The sequence below is a fragment of the Nanorana parkeri genome, unplaced genomic scaffold (genome assembly GCF_000935625.1).
Source record: "Nanorana parkeri isolate BGI_ZX_2015 unplaced genomic scaffold, ASM93562v1 scaffold1083, whole genome shotgun sequence".
NCBI classification, from domain to species: domain Eukaryota; kingdom Metazoa; phylum Chordata; class Amphibia; order Anura; family Dicroglossidae; genus Nanorana; species Nanorana parkeri.
Genome location: NW_017307351.1, coordinates 162,020 through 182,533, shown reverse-complemented (window position 1 = coordinate 182,533; position 20,514 = coordinate 162,020). Strand labels below are relative to the sequence as shown.

Here is a 20,514-nt window from a genome sequence, read left to right as displayed (position 1 = left end):
TCACGGCAGAGAGCCGTGACAGGATCGAGAGGTGAGCGATCTGCATGCACTGATACCAATGATCACAGTTACATCGAATTTTTCACTGTAACATAACAATTTGGGTGGATGAGTGAGGCGCATTAGACCTCACCACACGGTTTTAGGTATTTTCCACATCATAAACACAATCACTGAATATTGGTGGAATAAAACACTCAATAAAAAGACAGGTTACATTTATTACTTTATTTAATTCATTTTCAGAACTTTTTACGACAAAAATCTAAAGACAGTTTAAAATTTGTTTGCCATGTAATTTATTGCTCTGGAAGCAACGAGTCACGACACGAATATCACCACTTTGTTTATTAATTATTGTTTGTGTTCACTATAGATATATAACCTTTACGATACACAGGAGGACACGAATAATAGGGGCAATATTTAAATACCAAGCGCAACATATTGGCTCACATTGAACGCCGGTAACTGTTCGCTCACCTCCCGATCTACTGAGCCAAATTGTGACAGTCTCATTGTCACAGGTCGTCTAGAACTATGAGGTGAGTGAAAAGCACTCACCTCATAGTTCTCCTTTAACTGCAGTTTTGTGCTGGGTTTCAGAGAGTTGATTTAAACTTTCTCATGTTTCAAAATAATTGTTAGTAAAGGTCTTTTCATTGAGTGCAGTCTCTATCCACTCCTTCTTAAAAATTAGTTGCAATTTTTACCGGAATTGTTGAATGAAAGAAGGCTCTGAAGGGATCCAATTCTGGAGATAAGAGAGTTTGGAGAATCTTTGGCCATTATGTCCAAGCATTCACAGAATCGCCCATTTCAGTTTAAGAAAAATTTTGTTTTTGGATTTGATAGAAAATCATGTTCCTAAATAAGTCAAATATGTAACATTTTCCAACAAGGTCTACAAATATTTCATAACTGGGTTGCATCTAGTTGGGGGAAAAGTTGCAGCCGTTTAGTTAGCCCAGAATTGTGTGGCATGGTCTGTTATTTTGTTAGTGTACATAGTATATGGTTGTTGCTTTTTAGGAGACATTAGGGGTCCATAGAATTCTATGAAGAGGTGTCTTTGGATTGAGATCACAGAGAGAATAAATTAAGTGGTTATTGTTTCTTTTTTTTTCCTTGAGCATTTACAAGGTTAGTAGGGATTACTGGACATTCATGTTTTTTGAAATATTTTCTTCCCACTTTACTACCATCATTTTTTCTTTTTATAAGCATCCAAAATAACATTTATCCAGTAATCTTTGTGAACATGTTTTACTTTTCATGTGTTGTCCAGTAACCTCAAAATAAGTATATGTTAATATGTAATGAAAAATACAGATAATCATTAAACCTGGTGGGAAAAAATGAACACACAGTTGGAGTGGTTGCCCATAAAGACCAATCACAGTTCTTGTTTGATATTTCTGTAATGTGAAACTTGCATTATTTTATGTAATGTAGAATTGTATTTTAAAAATACTGGGGCTGATTGATTTCTATTCGCAACAGCTCCAATTTTGTGCTTATTTTCTCATATCCATGAATCAGCCCCAATATTTAAAAAAAAAAATACAATTCTCTCTTTTTATGTATTGACCATATGTTTAAGAAATAATAAAGGTAACAAATAATCCACAATGTCAACTTAAGTTCTTATATTTTATTTTCTTTCTTGCCTATTGTTGGGCTTGATGTGATTTTTGACAAATGGATATTTAACTGTCTACTCCGTACTTATGTGTTTTTTTTTTCTCAGTGTATTCCAGTGCCAGATATCACCAAACCTCAGTCTACTCATTCCTTTGCAATGACCTGTATCTGGATTCATCTCAATAGGAAAGCACAAAATGACAACTCCAAACTCCAGATTCCAATTCCTCATTCACTAAAACTGCACCATGAGTATGTAGCAATCTTTTGCTTTTAGATGCGTTCTTTACTGCGGTCCAATCTTTGTAACAATCTTGTCTTTCAGTTTCCATAATACAGTTTGTGCATAAGTTATTAGGTGTGCTTATTATAAACCTACAGGTGTAAATGTCTTGCAGTTGTTGGCAGTTAAGCTTTATGGTAATGTAGTCACTTTTTCATGTGATTTACGTTGCCTGTTTTAAATTTAATTTGAAGACATGTTTATGCTGAAGAACACCCCTGTATCTTACCATATTGTATAGGCTTAGGAACTTGCAACGTCCACATACTGATAGATTCACTTGCAGTACATACAGGAGTAAGCTGGCACAACAAAGGAGTGAACAAGGTATATTCTGTTACCACAGTGCAGTTGAAACGGGAGTATTATGCTACAACAGAGGACTTGCATTTCCAACTAGAGTATTCCGTAACCAGATAGTGGTAGCTGCAGTTCTGATTGATATATTCTGTTATCACAGAGGAGTTTCAATTTCAGCTGAAATATTCCATTACCACAGGGGAGTTGCAGGTCAGATATGAGTGTTCTCTTGCCACAGAAGACTTGCCATTTTGGCAGGAGTATTCTGTTATTATAGACAGTTGCAGTTCAGACAGCACTAGTCTGTTACTAATACAGTAGTTTCAAATCAGACAGGAGTATTCGGTTACTATACTGGGGACAAAGAGAAGGCAAATCTATTAAATACTTTCTTCAGCTCTGTGCACACCAAGGAACAGGATGTAACTCAAGTCCATAATGGGGATAGCAGTGCCACAGACTTTACTTGACCACAATGGTTGACGATTAATATGCTACAAAAACGGTAAGACAAAATTAAGGTGAACAAAGCACCTGGACCAGACGGCTTACACCCATGTGTCCTCAAAGAATTGAGCTGTGTAATTTCAAAGCCATTGTATCTAATTTTTAGGACTCTCTAATGACTGGCTTGGTACCGATGGATTGGCGCAAAGCCAATGTGGTGCCTATATTTAAAAAGGGATAAAAGTCTTTAGCAAGTAATTACAGACCTGTAAGTTTAACCTCAATAGTTGGCAAGGTACTTGAAAGTTTGATCAAGGATCAAATACAATTGTTTTTGCTTGAAAATAATTTCATAAGTGATAGTCAGCACAGATTCGCAAAAGAATGACAGAAGTTGTCAAACAAACCTTCTTTCTTTTCATGAGGATGTGAGTAATAAATTGGACAGAGGAATGACTGTGGATATAGTATACTTGGACTTTGCAAAAGTGTTTGACACAGTTGCCCACATGCGGCTAATGTATCAGTTAAAGTCAATAGGTATAGAGCATTCAATCTGTAATTGGGTAGAAAACTGGATTAAAGACCGTATTCAGAGTGGTGATCAATGATTCATATTCTGAATGGTCTGAGGTTGTTAGTGGTGTCCCCTAAGGTTCAGTGTTGGGCCCCTTACTGTGTAATCTATTTATAAATGTCATAGAATTGGGCATTAAAAGTACTATTTCTGTGTTTGCAGATGACACCAAGTTATGTAGTGGAATACAGTCCTTGCAGGATGTCTCCAACTTACAAGCAGACCTGAATGCTCTGTTTGATTGGGCATCTATTTGACAAATGAGGTTTTATGTTAATAAATGTAAAGTTGTGCACTTGGGGACTAAAAACATGCATGCGTCATACACTCTGGGGGGAGTATGGGGGAGTCAATGATGGAGAAAGATCGGGGTGTTCTGGTAGATCACAGACTGAATAATAGCATGCAATGTCAAGCCGCAGTTTCTAAAGCAAGCAAAATACTTTCTTGTATTAAAAGCGGTCTAGACTCCAGAGAGAGAGACATAATCCTGCCCCTGTACAAAGCATTAGTAAGACCTCATCTGGAATATGCAGTTCCGTTTTGGGCACCAGTTCACAAAAAGGATGTTGTGGAACTAGAGAGAGTGCAGCGAAGGGTGACTAAACTCATAAGAGGCATGGAAGAGCTCAGCTATGAGGAAAGATTAACTGACCTGAATTTGTTCTCTGGAGAAGAGGCGATTAAGGTGGGACATGATCACCATGTACAAATATATAAATGGTCCATATAAAGACCTTGGTGCCAAATTATTCACGTTAAGGTCACTGCAAAGGACAAGGGGGCACTCTTTGCGTCTGGAGGAAAAGAGGTTTAACCTTTGCATACGGAAAGGATTCTTCACAGTTAGAGCTGTAAAAATGTGGAATAGACTCCCCAGGAGCTAGTTCTGGCTAGCTCGTTTAATTGTTTTAAAAAACATCTGGATGTATTCCTAAATGCACAGAATATTACTGGATATTGAGTTCTTATAGGTATAGTAAGCATCAGAGATTGTTAATCCAGGGAATATCCGATTGCCTTATGGAATCGGGAAGGAATTTTTCCCCCGGTTGGAGCAAATTGAACCATATTTAATAGGGGGTGTTTTTGCCTTCCTCTAGGGGGTAGTTGTGGGCATAGTGTCTCGGTTTACATGCCCCAGAAACATGTAAACCCGAGACCCCACAGGGGCAGTGGATGCTGATGCTGCACATCTTTTCAGACTTCCGCTGCTAGATGATTTGACATGCCATTGTTTTCTACATGCCTATTGTACTTCTTGTAAGTACAATACAGTTGTGCGTTTTTATCATTAAAATTCGTTTTACACTATGGAGGCGCTCCTTTTTGTTTTTTTTGTCTCTCAGATGTACAATGTATATCGGCCATTGAGAAGACGCTTAGTATTTAGCAGCTAATGAATCAGGCTCTTGTTTTATTTGCACATTGATTTCTGTACCTGTACTTCCTTAGTAGATTGCTTTCAGCAGGTGCACTTTTTTGTCTGAAGAAAAGTTAGTGTTCTTGAAATATACACTTCATACATTAGTTGTCTAAAGTTTGATTTCTTTGCAGTATTATTCCTAAAAACCACATGCCTACCTCTTAGGTGTCATTTAAAAAACAAATATTGCTGAGGCTAATGTGTAAATGGCATACTAATGTCGTTTTTATTTTCTCTTAATATTGCCATTTTCTGTTTTGTTGCAGGTTTTTGCAGCAGAGTTTAAGAAGCAAGAGTTTACAAATGAACGATTATAAAATTGCTTTGCTATGTAATGCCTATTCAACCAATTCTGAGTGTTTCACATTACCCATGGGAGTGCTTGTGGAAACCATTTATGGCAATGGAAATGTGAAGATCTCACTGCCAGGAACCAACTGTATAGCATCTGGGTCAACTACACCTCTTCCAATGAACTTGCTGGATTCACTTACAGTTCATGCAAAGATGAGGTATTAATCTGACGCTTTAAGTGTTGCAAGTCATAATGAGACTTTGCAAAAATATTTAAGGTCAAGCTTCCAGTTAAAGTTTATTGGTTTATGTTAAAAAATCTGAGGGTTTAATGTCACTTTAAGCATTGGAAAGTAAGCACTGTATTCTTTGCATGGTCATTGCCCAATTGACTATTCAGCAGATGATATTGTAACATTAACACACGCAGCTCTTCTCACAAACTACTCACTTGGGAACACCTATTTTACCACATTAAGAACCTATCCAACCACTGATTAATTATATAAGTTGATCAACCTTTAGCGTTGTGTTTCTACTTTTTATCTACTATCAAGGTGGTTCATCCACTTTCTCTCATAGCTGCTTTAGGATCAATTACAATTTAGTTAGCTCCAGGAGCGCAGAATTCTATTTCTTTTACATATTGTAGATAACCGTGCCCCATATTGGTCTGTCATTTCTTCTTGGAGAAAAATAAATATAAAAATGTATCCATATTCTCTGTTGAGGGAAGTGGATAAAGTATCCCTCTAAATCTATACTTGTCCTTTAATTAACACACATTCTTTTATCTCCTTTTCTCTTCAGTCTCATTCACAGCATTGCCACCAGAGTAATTAAACTGGCACATACAAAGTCTAGTCAAGCACTGGCTCCTGCACTCGTGGAAACTTACAGCCGGTTGTTGGTCTATATGGAAATTGAGTCACTTGGCATCAAAGGATTTATAAGTAAGTAACTTATATGATTCTAAAGCTAGAAAGCACTACAAAAAGTGTATGTCAGCCTTAACGATACACTTACCTGATTTTGCTCTATTAACATATCTGTTCAATAAGTTCAGTGACAAAAAAACTTGTTTTATATCAGAAATTCACTTCCTGTGTTAGGGGGAGGATTCAGTAGTTTTGCAAACGACAACTAGGCAGAGCTGACACCATATCTTTTGGTTTCAGTCTATAAATGTATACACTTTTTATTGTGATTGCTTAGACTTTTTAAGATTTAAAAAAAAAAGTCTTAATACTAAACCATGTGTATCCAAAAAATAAGTGAGTAACAAAATCAAATAATAGTATTGTCTACTTGGAGAAAAAAGCATTAGTGCTTTGCTGCCCTTTTTGATACTGGTATAATGAGGCCTGAAAGTGTGCTGCCGCAATGACCCCAGTTAATATGAAGACAAAATCCCTGATGGAAGACGTGGTATTCTCAGGCAAAAAAATTTAACTTTTTTTTCTGACCGCTTCAAACTGTAGATGGAAAGTGTTTAAAGAGTCACTATGGCTAAATTACATGATTGCTTAAAATAGAGTAAAATGACCAGCTGTCATTTTGTTAACTCCTTTTACTTTCAATTCCAGCTTACTTTAGCAGTAATCTGTATGTAAGATTATAGAAATAACCGACTTTATGGACCCAGGCATAGTTATAGTGATTCTTAGTAACTCTTATATTATGCATATAGTCATTTATTTTATAGGTATAGCAGTCATTTAAAGTAGAAAAAAAAGGGGTTGGTGTTCCTACCTGGAGATCCGACTAATTATACGCCCTAATTCAGGTTTGCATATTCGCTTATTTAGACCGATCCGTGACCAGACAATCATGTACAAAGGAAAAAAGAGGATTAACTCGTAAGGAGGTAACGAGTCAGCAGCGGTCAACTAAGGGATCCGGACAAGCAGCCAATATGCAAAAATTAAATTTTATTAGAAAAAATCATTGAAACAACACAGTAAAGACAACACCTTCAAAACACCTCTCACCATTAAAAACTTTTTGGTTACAGACATACATGAATAATTGCGGATCGATCCTCATAAATTATTAACCTAAAAAACCCCCGATACGGAAAAAAGGTGCCGAGTGCTTCTCCCTATCATCTTCAATAGGGGCTCCCTGCAGAACATACCCTGAGTGTGCACCTGTAGATGTTATAAAATATGAAAAAAGAGGAGACTGCTCGGATCAGTCATCATGAGATATATATCATTCACTTCAAGTGAGACATTGTAGCCTCATGTAGACTATATTAGCGTGCTGCTTAACAGTAAAGAAGTCTCGTTCTCAGTTCACAGAGTATGCTCTCTTTATTTAATCCCAAATTCTCTTTCTTAGAGATCCTTATTCATTCGTGTAAACTTGAATATTCCTTTATGTTCGATATTAATGTCGCCGGCAAACTGGCCGCGTGAATCATTGATTTCCTTTTTGTTCATAGATAATGAACTGTGACAGTTTAGGAATAATCAGACGTATCACTATTCGTTTGTTTAAGGAGGGAAAGAGGGATGGGTAATTACTTTGGGACGGACTGTCACTGTGTTGGACTACAACTCACTTAAACTCCGGAACACTTTCCTTTATCTCCAAAATAGTGTAAATATTATCTTGCAGAGTGAAGTTCAAGCAGTGTCCTAAACGGACATATATAACATAGTTCAATCACTCACGTTATTGGAGTTTCTCAAGGTCCAGGTGATTCAGAGGTTTTTCAGTCTGATCCAGTGATCCAATTGTGTGGGTGTATATCCCATTTCTTTAAGGAGTATGTCGGTTGGAAGACTCGTCTCCGGAAAAGGAGTTGGAACAAAGTTGTTGTCCGGTGACACTTCGATGTTCTCCTCAGTGTCAAGGAGGGAATGAACCGTCCCTTAAACAGGCAACCATGGACTCGATTTCAAGTATTTTCGGGGTTCTTTTTTTCAAAAATAAAAGGTTTGAGGTTAAAGATCCGTCTATAGCATGATGTCTTTTTGTCTGATCACCATCTATCTGTCGACGCGTTTCACCCCTCCCATACTACGGGGCTTCGTCAGGACATAGTTATGGGCTGGGAGGTTTACTCTTAAGTACTTGGGTGTACATCCCTTCTTCTTTCCGGTTCATTGATTTTGGTTACGGATTGCAATTAACCCTCCCTAGGTTTAGATTATGATCAGTTACACCAGACATTACTTAAATGAAATTTAAAAAACGTTCTCACTTATTATCTACACAGCCGAATATACACTTCATTTTCTACCTCTAAATGGTGAAGTTAGTGTTCTCAGGATGACTCACCACTGTATATATGGTTTCTTCGCTGGGGAAGATGTGGATCTACATGACAGTGAATTAAACTTATTCTCCCTCATAGGAATACATTTAAATTACACTCATTGTTAAGACCCACCGGTAACATTGTATTCATTCTGTAGATCCACATAGCTCACCTATTCTTATTTTTAGTTGTCTCTTGGTTTTGCCTACGTAAAATTTTTGACATGGACATTCAATTGCATATATAACCTTGCTGGAATTACAGTTGTTAAAGCTTACTATCTTAAAAGTTTTGGTGTTTTCCGAATTACTGAAGGTTTTTGTTTTGTCTATATAGGGACAGATGTGACACCCTCCACAGGGGTACATACCTTTAGGTCTCTTTTTGTCCAGAAAAGAATGTTTTGACAGGCTGGGTGTAAATTCAGAATTTACTAGACTATCTTTCAGGTTTTTTGAGCGACGTGCTGTGAGTAGGGGTCTTGGTCCTACTATGTTGGACAATAATGGACATAAATCCAGTACATGCCAATGCTTCGTAAGTACTTCTCTAAGTTTTTCCCAGTTAGACCCATATTTAGTTATTATGCGTGTATAATTTTTTCCGTTTTTTGGGGCCTCTGTTCTATGTTCTTTAGTTTTCAATAGATCTTTTCTTGTTTTTTGATTGGCTTTAATTTTGCTCCTTTTAATTAGTTTGTGTGGGTATCCCCTTTCCCTGAAGCGTTTGTATAAATCTTTGGATTCACTCAGGTATTCAGTGTGTTCACTGCAATTGCGTTTTATCCTTAGAAACTGACCTGTTGGAATCCCTTGCTTCAGGGGAAGGGGATGATGGCTGGTTGCATGTAGAAGCGTATTTGCGGAAGTTTTCTTTCTATATGTTCTAGTGATTAGTCTGTGATCTTTAATCTCTATAGAGAGGTCCAAAAAGGCAAGTTTTAAATTACTCCAGCTATAGGTGAATTTTAAATTCCTATTATTCATGTTTAAATCTCCTATGAAGGATGTCAGGAGGTCTGCATCTCCATCCCAGACCACCAGTACATCATCAATATACCTGAGCCACGTTTCTACGTGGCTCAGGTATAAGGGATGACCATACACCAAATCTTCCTCCCACAGGCCAAGGTGGAGACAAGCGTATGATGGTGCCCATGGGGCACCCATTGATGTGCCCCTGATCTGCTTGAAAAAGGTTCCTGAGAATTGAAAACAGTTATTGTGTAAAGCAAAATCCAAGAGTTCTATAATGAACTCATTCTGGGATGCCATTAGTGGGAAATGTACGTCAAGGAAATGTGCTATGGCCTTTAATCCCCATTTGTGGGGGATTGACGTGTAGAGTGATTCTACATCGATCCCAACGAGCAAGGAGCCCTCTTGTATCACCAGGTCATCTATTCTATTTAGCACATCTTTTGTGTCTCGGATGTATGAGGGTAACTGTAAAACCATATCTTTCAGAAGGGAATCTAAGTATTTACCCATGCTTTCAAGTGGCCCTCCCACAGCCGAGACTATAGGTCTTCCAGGCGGGTTGTTAGGATTTTTATGAATTTTCGGTAAGATATAAAAAATTGGGGTATTATAATTATCTATTTTAAGAAAACAAAATTCATTTTCATATTTTATAACATCTACAGGTGCACACTCAGGGTATGTTCTGCAGGGAGCCCCTATGGAAGATGATAGGGAGAAGCACTCAGCACCTTTTTTCCGTATCGGGGGGTTTTTAGGTTAATAATTTATGAGGATCGATCCGCAATTATTCATGTATGTCTGTAACCAAAAAGTTTTTAATGGTGAGAGGTGTTTTGAAGGTGTTGTCTTTACTGTGTGTTGTGTCAATGATTTTTTCTAATAAAATTTAATTTTTGCATATTGGCTGCTTGTCCGGATCCTTTAATTGTCATTTAAAGTAGACCTATTCTGAAATTGTACCACCCCCTAATTTTAACATAACAATTAATACAGCTGCTTTTCTTGTAGAAACCTGTGCTATGTGGTCCTTTTTTTATGCCTGAGCTTTGGTCATATAATCTCTGCTAAAGGGACTTAGAAGACTGGATTTCAGTCATCAATGCAACATGAGCTCGGATTCTCCATGCATGACATGCTTAGAGCCATTTTAATTGCTTTCCATTGCTTGTTTGTATTTTAAATGTGGAACATGTTTTTATTGGCACCAGAACTCTATTTTGTATACTTTTTATCATTGGTTTGTTTACCCAGGTCAGCTTCTCCCCACTGTGTTCAAGTCTCATTCTTGGGGAATCCTTCACACGTTACTGGAAATGTTCAGCTATCGAATGCACCATATACAGCCTCATTACCGGGTGCAGCTCTTAAGTCACCTCCATTCATTAGCTGGGGTACCACAGACCAATCAGAATCAACTTCATCTTTGGTTAGTATTTCAAATCTAAGCGCACACAGCTCAAATCTCGGTGAGAATGTCCTGTTGGTGAATTGTGAATGGTCTCAAAAGCATCTCAAAATGATTTTGAACTGATGCCATCGACACAAGCCCAAAGCCTGTCAACATAGGCCTTAAAACACTTGGGGGCTGTCACTGCAATACAAATTGCTTAGTTGTCATTCTGATGCTCTGTATTCAATGCACTGAGTTACTGACCAGCAACAAGTATTCAGCTAAGGGACTTTTTTAAACTTTCCTTGTTTACAAGGAGAACACAGAAAAGAAGCAGTGCTCCTCCATGGCTCAGGGAAGGAATGAGCTGGGTGCTTGCCATGGGGAGCACAGTCTCGCTCCGATACAAAGAGGAAAAAAAGCCTGCCACACAACGGATTTCGCTGGAAACGTTTATTAAAGCTTGTACCACATCGCTGGTAACCCACACAAGGTCTGCCCCTAACTGATGTTTCAAACAATCATGGGCTTAGTCATAGTCTCTACAACCAAGCCCATGGTTGGGTGAAACGCATCAGAGGGGGTGTACCTTGGGCAAGACACCTGTGATGTGGTACAAGTTTCAGTGAACTATTCCAGTGGAATCCGGTGTGCGGCCAACTTTTCTTCTGTTTCCTTGTCTACGTTTTTTTCTCTGAATTAGTGACTCAAATTGTAGAAGCCAGTGGTCTAGGTAACAGCCAGGCAACTAGCATTTTGAAATGACCAGCAATGGTAACACCCATATTTTCTAATGACCTGTATTATTTATACTATTCTAATACATTTGCCATTGTGTAGATTTGAATGTCTACTAGTGAATAAGAATGCACTTTTATTTTCAAGGTAAATTTGCAGGAGTAAGCAGTTTGTTGTTATGGTGGTGGGTATGGGATTAACTGGTGGCAGTTCTTACCCTGGTGTCATAAACTAGAAATGGCAACCTGTGCTTTGCTGTAAATACCGACCTTTTGTAAAATGTTTACAATATTATTTTTGTGTACTAGTAGGCTTATTATTGACAAATGTAAAGCTGGCCATACACCTATAGATTTTCTGCAGAATTTCTATGGTCAGATGGAAAAAGTACAACAGATTCCCCCATCTACGCTAAACTGTGTGGATGGAGGAATCTCCCACTGGGCCAAGCTTCAGTATCTTGCTAGTCAGCCCCACTGGCTCTCAAAATACCTGAACAATGCCTGCATCCAATCAGATTATTCAGGTATTTTGACAGCCAGTGGGGCCGGCTAGCAAGATACTGAAGCTTGGCCCAGTGGGAGTTTCCTCTATCCACACAGTTTAATGTAGATGGAGGAATCTGTTGCACTTTTTCCACCTGACCATAGAAAATCTGCAGATAATCTATAGGTTTATGGCCAGCTTTAGTCAACATTTGCTGCTAATTTTCTTTTGAAGCTCTCAACTTATTAGGTGATTTTCTCTGTTACTTTTTTTTCAAGTGTGGAGAGCACGGCCTTGAGACTAATCACTGCCCTGGGCAGCTCGGAGGTGCAGCCACAGTTTACTCGGTTCCTGAGTGATCCCAAAACTGTTTTATCAGCAGAATCTGAGGAACTGAACAGAGCTCTTATTTTGACGCTGGCCAGAGCAACTCATGTCACTGGTACTGTTATTACAATACAAGAAAAATGTATTGCTCAGTTAGTAGAGAAATTTGTGTGTCTTTATTTTGCTTTATATATATACGAAAATTTCTGTTTTCCAGATGAATATTGTTGTAGAATTAAAAAATATATTTTGGTTTAGAGTGGGTGGTAGTGGGCGCAGTTGATGTGTGAAATGTTCTTCTGGTGGATATAACCCAGTTAGTTACTGCTGATTCAGTTTTAGCTTGGTCCTCTGCAGGAGGATAATGCTATGGACTTTTGGGTCCATCTCTTCTTTGATTTAGATTTGTATTTGATATGTGATGGCTTCCTCTTATTTTTCTGATCTGTTTTTGGGTTGGAAGAGATAATTTTGTTCCTTCCCACTTGGAAATACATTTTTGCTTGCTCCTTGCAGCAACATCCTAGGCCGAGAATATAGGGCCATAAACTGGTCAGATCTCCGCTTTCAGTTAAGACTGGGCATGGTCCCTGTTGTCACAGAAAGCTTGTAGACACTGGACCTTTTATCCTTCTGCTCCCCTGATATAAAGACAGAAGAGTCAAGTCTGTGCCACAAAAGATGACATGTCTGTACTGTTTTGTACCCAGTTTCCATATGGTGGAGCTTTCTTTCCCCATGTTTAGGTGGTCCACTAGGACTACAGCTAGTGGCTGATTAACCCCACCTCCTGAGTCTCACAAGGGTTTTGATAGGTGCATATTTTAGAGCAGAGAGGTTCACTCCCCGATCAATAAAGCCGACGTGTGACTGTTTCATTGTCGCACGTCGGCTCTAAATATGAGGATGAGTGTAAATCACTCAGCTCATAGCTCTCCTTTTAAGGTTTCTTCTACCCGCAAGTGTTCTATAAGACATTTGTACAGGAAAAGTGCTGGCCAGGCTGACTTCTAATGTTTCTGAAGTACTTTCATTTAATTTATCCTTCCTTAGAAAAACAAATAAGATACCCTTTCTCTCCCGTTCATTGAAGGACACAGGCAACAGATCGTAGATCCTGAAAAGGTAGGGTAATATCGCCACCTGCAGGAGAAACCCCCCACCGGATGACAAGTCTCCAGTTTTTTGCCTAGCGTCAGGAGTAAGGAGCTAAAAAAATTTCTTTGGAGAAATGTTTTTCCCTTCTTCCGTTTGACTTGATTTCTTCTAGCAAGTGTCCCCAGGGCGACATGCTGGATGACTGTAGATCCTTGTAGTCTCCCCTGGGTGACCGTCGAGCGCATGCAGACTCTGCCATGGTGGGTCGGCTGCGACATGTGGTCCCCCCTGACGCCTGTGGGTTCGTCCCGGGGAGTGCATATGACAGGGGGTCCGGGCCTGCCTGTCACAGCGCTCCCCTCAGGCTGGTGACGCCGCGGCTACGGTCGGGGGCGTCTTCCTACCGTTTCCCTACTCGTCCTGGATCCTGGTTGTGGAGTCCAGCCTTCGCTCTGCGGGGGTATGTATGTGGGGTCTGCGGTGGATGTGTCGTGGGGACCTGGAGCTGAGGTAAGCTTTGGCTGCGCTGTTCTCTCACAGCTGCAGCCTCCTGTCTCCCCCCTCCCCCCTGCCTCATGGTGCTCGGGCTTCAGTGGGCCGTAGATGGGCTCCTGTGCGGGCTGCCTTGGTGGGGACTTAGGCTCTGGGGGAGCTTCTGGGGCCCCCTCCGTGGGGCAGCCGGATCCGCGGCTGACGCTGCTCGTTCGGCGGCCGCTACTCGAGGCCCCGGTCTGATTGGGGCCTCCATGCGGTTCGGCGGCCGCCATCTTGGATGTGGGCAAATTTGCCCTTTTCTTTTTTGTCACTTCCGCCCGGGCCTCCTTCAGCCTCGGGCGGATGGGGAGTGTGTTCCTTTCGCCCCTGGACGCCTTGACGGAAGGACACACAGAGTGCAGCTCTCCTCTGCCTTGCGGAGTCGGACGGCTGGGCTGGGACAAGGACGCTGGGGGTCGTGAGTAGCGGGGTCCCTGTCTCCATCTGCCTTGTCTGGTGGTCTGCAGTCGGTGGGGTGGTTTTGTGCGGGTGTGCAATGTTCGCAGGGATGACGCCCCTACATTGCCTTGTGTGGGCTGTGGGCAGCACTCTGCGGACCCCTCTAGATCCCCTCTTGTGCATCCTGTACGCCTGCGCTGCCTTGCCAGTCGCCCATGCGTCCCTCTGGTTCTTCAGGGGGGGGTGGGTGGTTCCGCGGGTACCGCATTGTCCCTGGAGTCCTTTTCCTCTGTCATGGACGGGTTTGTAACGCGCATGGAGCACGCCTTGACGCAGTGCCCACCTGGAAAGCGGGCCTTTACCCTTGCCATCCCCTGCCTTGTCAGGGGAGTCTGAAGTGGAGGGGGAACTTCCCGCGACGTCGCCTCATCCTGATCCGGGTGATTCCTCACATCCTGTTTCGGCCAGTGAGGATGAGGCCGCGTCTACGTTCCATGATCCAGGAACGTGACATGGTCTCCGCGCTGTCAGGGAGACCCTTAAAATTGAGGACGTTGCCAGCACGTCTGCGCTGCCGCACGTGCAGTTTGGGACGCATAAGAGTAGGCGTTCTGCCCTTAATCAAGGCCACGGTTATTCCGGTGGAGAATTCTCCGTCCTTTAAGGACCTTTTCATGCGGTAAGTTTAGCAAGTCCTCCTCTTCCCACTCCTACAAGCGTCCATGGCAGCCCGAGTCTGCCAAGCCCGCCAGCAAGCCCCAGTCCGCATAAAGGTCGGGCCCCTACTCTGGTTCACAGGGTGGGGGGGAGCCTTCGGCTCTTTGCGGATTTTTGGCTGGTCCACGTTTCCGACTCTTGGGTCCGGGAGCTGGTTTCTTTGGGCTACGGGATCGAGTTTCTGTCCCGTCCGGGAAAACGGTTTTTCCCGTCCAACACGCGACTCGGATCTCCATCGCGCTGTGGTGGACCTTTTGTCCCAGGGGGTGATTGTGCCGGTTCCGTCCTCAGAGGTTCAAAGGGTTTTATTCAAACCTATTTACTGTGCCCGAGAAAGAGGGGGTGTGGCCCATCCTGGACCTCAAGCGTTTGAACACCTTCGTGCGGGCCCGTCGGTTCCGGATGGAGTCGATCCGGTCCATGGCGGCTTGGCTTCGTCAGGGAGATCTTCTGGCCTCCTTCGATATTCGGGATGCATACCCTCATGTACCTGTTTGCGAGTCTCATCAGCGGTATCTTCGTTTCGCGGTGGGGGAGGACCTTTTTCAGTCTGTGGCGCTGCCCTTCGGCTGGCGTCGGCCCCACTTGTTATCACAAAGGTGCTGGCCCCGATCCTGGCGCTGTTAGCTTACTCATTATGATTCCCCACTGTTTTATCATTATGAACCCTCCGCCGCCCCCAATGTCTGCCCAAACCTTCTCCACGGTTGCCATTTAATTTCGTATTTCTCATATTGGTCATACTTAATTGCCGTCAGTTCTTCCATTGTTCTATAATACTCTACTCTTTGATACCAATCTACCCTGTTCGGGATGGCTGTTTTATTCCAATATAGAGGTATTAAAATACTGAAGAGAATAAAGCTGTGTTCCATTTTGAGCCTGGAACAGTCTCAATATGGATGATGTAGTCCAGTGCAAAAATCCACTATTATGCTTCCCCGGTACACCCTCTCCCTCCACTGCCCCCCCCCCACTCCCTCCCTTAGTCCCTTTATAGCACCATTGTGTCTATATCACCAGGTAGGTGAGCTGTGGCTTGAAAGGTATGACATTCTCACCACTTCCCAACCGCATCTGTATCGATCCTCTGAGTCCACCCGCTTATTATAAGGCGTTCGAGTGTCCTATCGGGACCCAGGGAGCGTCCAAGGTGCACCAATAATCCCTATGGAAGATGTAGTACTTCGAAACCACTCAAAAATACAGCATGCATGATTTTACTAAAAGGTTTTTGTTTCTTGGTTTTTTTGTGTTGTTTTTTTTTTTGCATAAACCTTGTCATGATATACTTGATTGTGTTGCTTTAAAAAACATATATTGTGTTGTCATCGGACCACTATGTTTTAGATTTCTTTACAGGATCGGACTCAATTCAAGGCACTTGGTGTAAAGACATTCTGCAAACTATTATCAGCTTCACTCCACATAACTGGGCATTGCACACTTTGAGCTGTTTCCCAGCTCCATTACAGGTAATGGTTTTCATTCTCTGATATGTTGGGTTCCACCACTAGAGGGAAGTGGTAAACTACTCGGGATCATACTAAAAGGAGGATGCGTTTTTCAGTATTTGTGCCACTAATTATGCATTGAATCACACTAGTATAACACATTAACACTTTTTTTGCATTAATGTCATTTTGGGCATGGTATGTCACCTGATGTACTATATAACTGTCTTTTTTTTAATGTCAACTAGCATTTTTCTCTAAAATATTTGTTCCATTGCTTATTCTAAACATTAGGAGCTGGCTAATTTGAGTTAATCTAGAAAGAAAAAAAGGAGACCTTATCAGAAATGTGTTCCAATGAAAGGGCAAAAGTTAGAAAAAAGTTTACTGATAAAACACTGAGTGTACTTGCTCTCATTCCAGACCGCTGTCACAGCATCTCTCCTCCCACACCGCTCAGCCTCCTATCACAGTCTGGCAGGTATGGGGACGGAGACAGCTCGCTCTGTCAGGAGGCTGAGCGAGCAGTGCAGGAAGGAGAGCTCAGTCTCCTGTGACAGAGCGGGCTGTCTCCACCCCCATACCGCTCTGCCGGACTGTGATAGGAGGCTGAGCGGTGTGGGAGGAGAGATGCCGTAACATCGGTCAGGAAGGAGAGCAAGTATAAACACTCAGTGATCGCTGAGTGTTTGTAGATAATTGAGGACATAGCATGTTGACTATATCCTCAATTATGAATGAATGGGAAGTGATCTACATCACCTCCTGTTCATTCATAATGTTTATAAAACGTTTATTAAAAAAATAAAAATTTGGAAAGATTCAAATAAAAAACATTTTCGTTTCAGCCTGACAATTGTTTGTTTCGGTTTTGAGATTTCCATTTCGGTGCACCTCTAGTTTTAAGTATTAAAGTAGTAAGCGAAAACAACAACAAAAGTTATGAATGTCAAAAACCATACTAAACCAACAGATATAGTCATAAACTGTTTAGTAAATATTACAGAATATTTGCAAGTAAAAGAGCTCTGTCACAAAGCTGATTATAATATTTTTTTTGTTTTGTTCAGGCTTTCTTCAAGCAGAACAATGTGCCCCAGGAAAGCCGCTTTAACTTGAAGAAGAACGTGGAAGAAGAGTATAGAAAATGGAAGTCAATGACCAATGAAAATGACATCATCACACACTTTTCCTTACAGGGTTCTCCACCTCTATTCCTCTGCTTACTCTGGAAGATGCTTCTGGAGACTGATCAGATCAACCAGATTGGATACAGGTAAGACAATATTTCTAAGTTTACTTTAAATTATTGTCGCTTCTAAAAAGGTGTGAAATAGTTTATCCATTAGGTTGTTATGGATGTAATACTTGACTAGACAATTGATCCTTTTTTTTTTGCTGTCATACATGTTTGTCTACTGTAGTCATGGAATCAGAAAACAGAACATTGTGCAGGACTTAAATGTCTCTGGTATTACAGGGGATGCCTAGGTCACTTGTATCTATATATTGCTTCATGCTCCCTCGTCATCTCATGACAAAGGAGCATGGAGCCGGCATCCCGGCCAATCATAAAGCAGGCCGTCGCGACGTTACACGGTGCCCGGCTTCCATTTATGACCAGCAAGACGGCTCCGGCTGGGTACCAGAGGAAGGCCGCTCCTGGCTGGAGAGGCCCCTGGGGTGACAGGCTGGACATGCCGAGGTGAGAGGGGACAGAGATCCGCACTGCAGAGACATGCTGGATCATATGATTATTATGGGGATTCGTATGGGACGGCTTTCTTGTTAATCGGGAAGCCAGGTGGCTAGTCTTTACATGTTGCCCGGCTTCCCAGCTAATCAGGAAGCCAGGTGGCGAGTCATTACACGCCACCTGGCTTTCTGAATGGGACTTCCGGTACTCTGTAATTGGTATCGGCGAGTACCGGGAAAAAGTATCGGTACTCGTACTCGGTACCAAAATACTGGTATCGGTGTATCCCTAGTAATTATGCTTACCCTGTTCTGAGTTACTGTGTATCAATGATGAGCTGCTGTTTCCAAGAGGCTATTTTTGGGAATTTCTGCTTAGAAAATGTGTTGGTTTTGATGGTCTTTCCTATGCTGGAAGGGAAGAGAGTATGAATTTATTCCAGTCTTCTCAAATATAAGCTGATATAATCTATAGCCGACATCTTGGTCGGACAGACCCAGTTACATGTAGGCTGTATTGGACATCCCAGAGCATAGGGCTGCATGTCGGCATCCTCCCTATTTTTTTTTCATACATTCACATTTACAACGCTTCAGAAGACTTATCCTCAGTTGCAGCCGAGGAAGGCCCATATATTGCAAATAATATTGTGCACTATTTTGGAAATATGTGATTGTATAATCAATAGGATAATCCTGACATGTACACCTCAATATTTATATTGCAAGCTGATTAATAAGGCTCAGATGTTTAACATTGCTTACCTTTCCCATAGCTGTGAATGTAGGCTTTGGTGAAATTGTGTTAATGTAGCAGAAAGCTGAAAAAGCAGTTGTTTTGTTAGTGTAGTTTAAGTGGTAAAAATGTCCTTTCTTTTTAGGGTTCTGGAGAGAATCGGTGCCAGGGCTCTTGTTGCTCATGTGCGGACATTTGCAGATTTTCTGGTGTACGAGTTCTCTACCTCCGCAGGAGGGCAACAACTCAATAAATGTATCGAGATGCTGAATGACATGGTGTGGAAATACAACATTGTCACTCTTGACAGACTCATCCTCTGTTTGGTAAAGATTTATGTTTTCTATGTTAATACTTTAAAGGGTGAACGTAGAGAATTTGTGCTTTTATTGGGGATATTTTACATGTTTCCCTAAGATGTGATGCTTTTATATTTTTCCTGTTAACTGGTTTGAGAAACCACAGTATGCTTAACCTCCATTGAAGTGTTAGTAAGTGACAGATGTTTCTATCTATAGGCCATGAGAAGCCATGAAGGAAATGAGGCACAGGTGTGCTATTTCATTATTCAGTTACTTCTCCTGAAACCAAATGACTTCAGAAATAGAGTGAGCGACTTCGTGAAGGAGAACTCCCCAGAGCACTGGCTGCAGAATGACTGGCATAACAAGCACATGAATTACCATAAGGTAGCGTACATCAAGTAATTGCAATATTACATCTTTCATGAAATGTCCAAATATCAGAAAGAAAATTGTGTGCCATAATCAAAGTTGGTTTGGTGTAGTTTTGTCATTGACACCCACAGGGATGTGCGAATCCTGTCGCCCGATTGTTCCTCGATCTACTCTGTGTGATCAGTGAGAAAGGATTGATGTACTTGCAGTGCTTCCTGTCTCAGCTGCCACGAGCCAGGCTGCACAGGAGATCGAGCACAATGCTGTGCTTGATCTTCTGTATTGGAGGGCAGGGGAGAGACCTGGGGTTTAATAGACCTCCATAAAGACAACCTGTCACCTCCAAACACTATCACATAGGGGCTTGTTATCCTCTATGTGATAGCAATAAAGTAAAGTTTAAAAAAAAAAATTAAACCCAACCCCGCGCCCCCACCATCTGCGTGTGAATCCACGCATAGGGCATGCACATGTACGTAAACGCCAGTAGCGCCACAGCTCAGTTATCACCTTGGATGTCGGAGGGAGAGCCATAATTCATGGTTCACGGGTGCATGCAATTTTAACACTTGACATGTTTGGTAACTATTTACTTGCTGTAGCCAAAAATTTGTTGTTTTATTGCTGTGATCACTCTGATCAGTGCATTAGTTCTGTTCAGTATTTTGGGGGTTTGATTTTTTTTTTTTTATGGCTTTTTTCTTGTAATAATTTTTTGTATGGGGACAAGTAGATTAGGCCCCGTCTTTAGAAATTTGGAAAAGTATTGTTTAAAAAAAATCCCACACCCCTGACCCAGCATCACTTCATATGAAAAAGGTCTGCACTTTGCTTTTACAGCATCTGAAATTGGCTGCTACTTCCTTCTGTTCTAATGATAGCCTAAATCTCTCTTGCCTGGAGAGTTAGAACAAATAATAGCAGCTTGTGGATAAGTGTACAATTTATAACATGTAATGTTTGATAGAATACTGGGAAGCTTACACAGGAGGAATTCTTTCTATCGGTATACCCCATAATTTGAGATTACATAGCTTCCCT

General features: G+C 41.4%; 1 protein-coding gene across 2 annotated transcripts in view; it reads left to right on the top strand.

Moving 5' to 3' along the window:
- MED23 (mediator complex subunit 23) overlaps positions 1 to 20,514 on the top strand; it is a 66,080-nt gene that overhangs the window by 33,331 nt on the left and 12,235 nt on the right. For both annotated transcript variants that reach the window (XM_018567686.1, XM_018567685.1), the window contains 9 exons: positions 1,751 to 1,896; positions 4,944 to 5,189; positions 5,782 to 5,924; positions 10,474 to 10,648; positions 12,115 to 12,278; positions 16,262 to 16,386; positions 17,436 to 17,641; positions 18,942 to 19,122; positions 19,315 to 19,485. In XM_018567686.1, the coding sequence (XP_018423188.1) occupies positions 1,751 to 1,896; positions 4,944 to 5,189; positions 5,782 to 5,924; positions 10,474 to 10,648; positions 12,115 to 12,278; positions 16,262 to 16,386; positions 17,436 to 17,641; positions 18,942 to 19,122; positions 19,315 to 19,485 (1,557 nt within the window). The remainder of the gene's footprint in view (positions 1 to 1,750; positions 1,897 to 4,943; positions 5,190 to 5,781; positions 5,925 to 10,473; positions 10,649 to 12,114; positions 12,279 to 16,261; positions 16,387 to 17,435; positions 17,642 to 18,941; positions 19,123 to 19,314; positions 19,486 to 20,514) is intronic.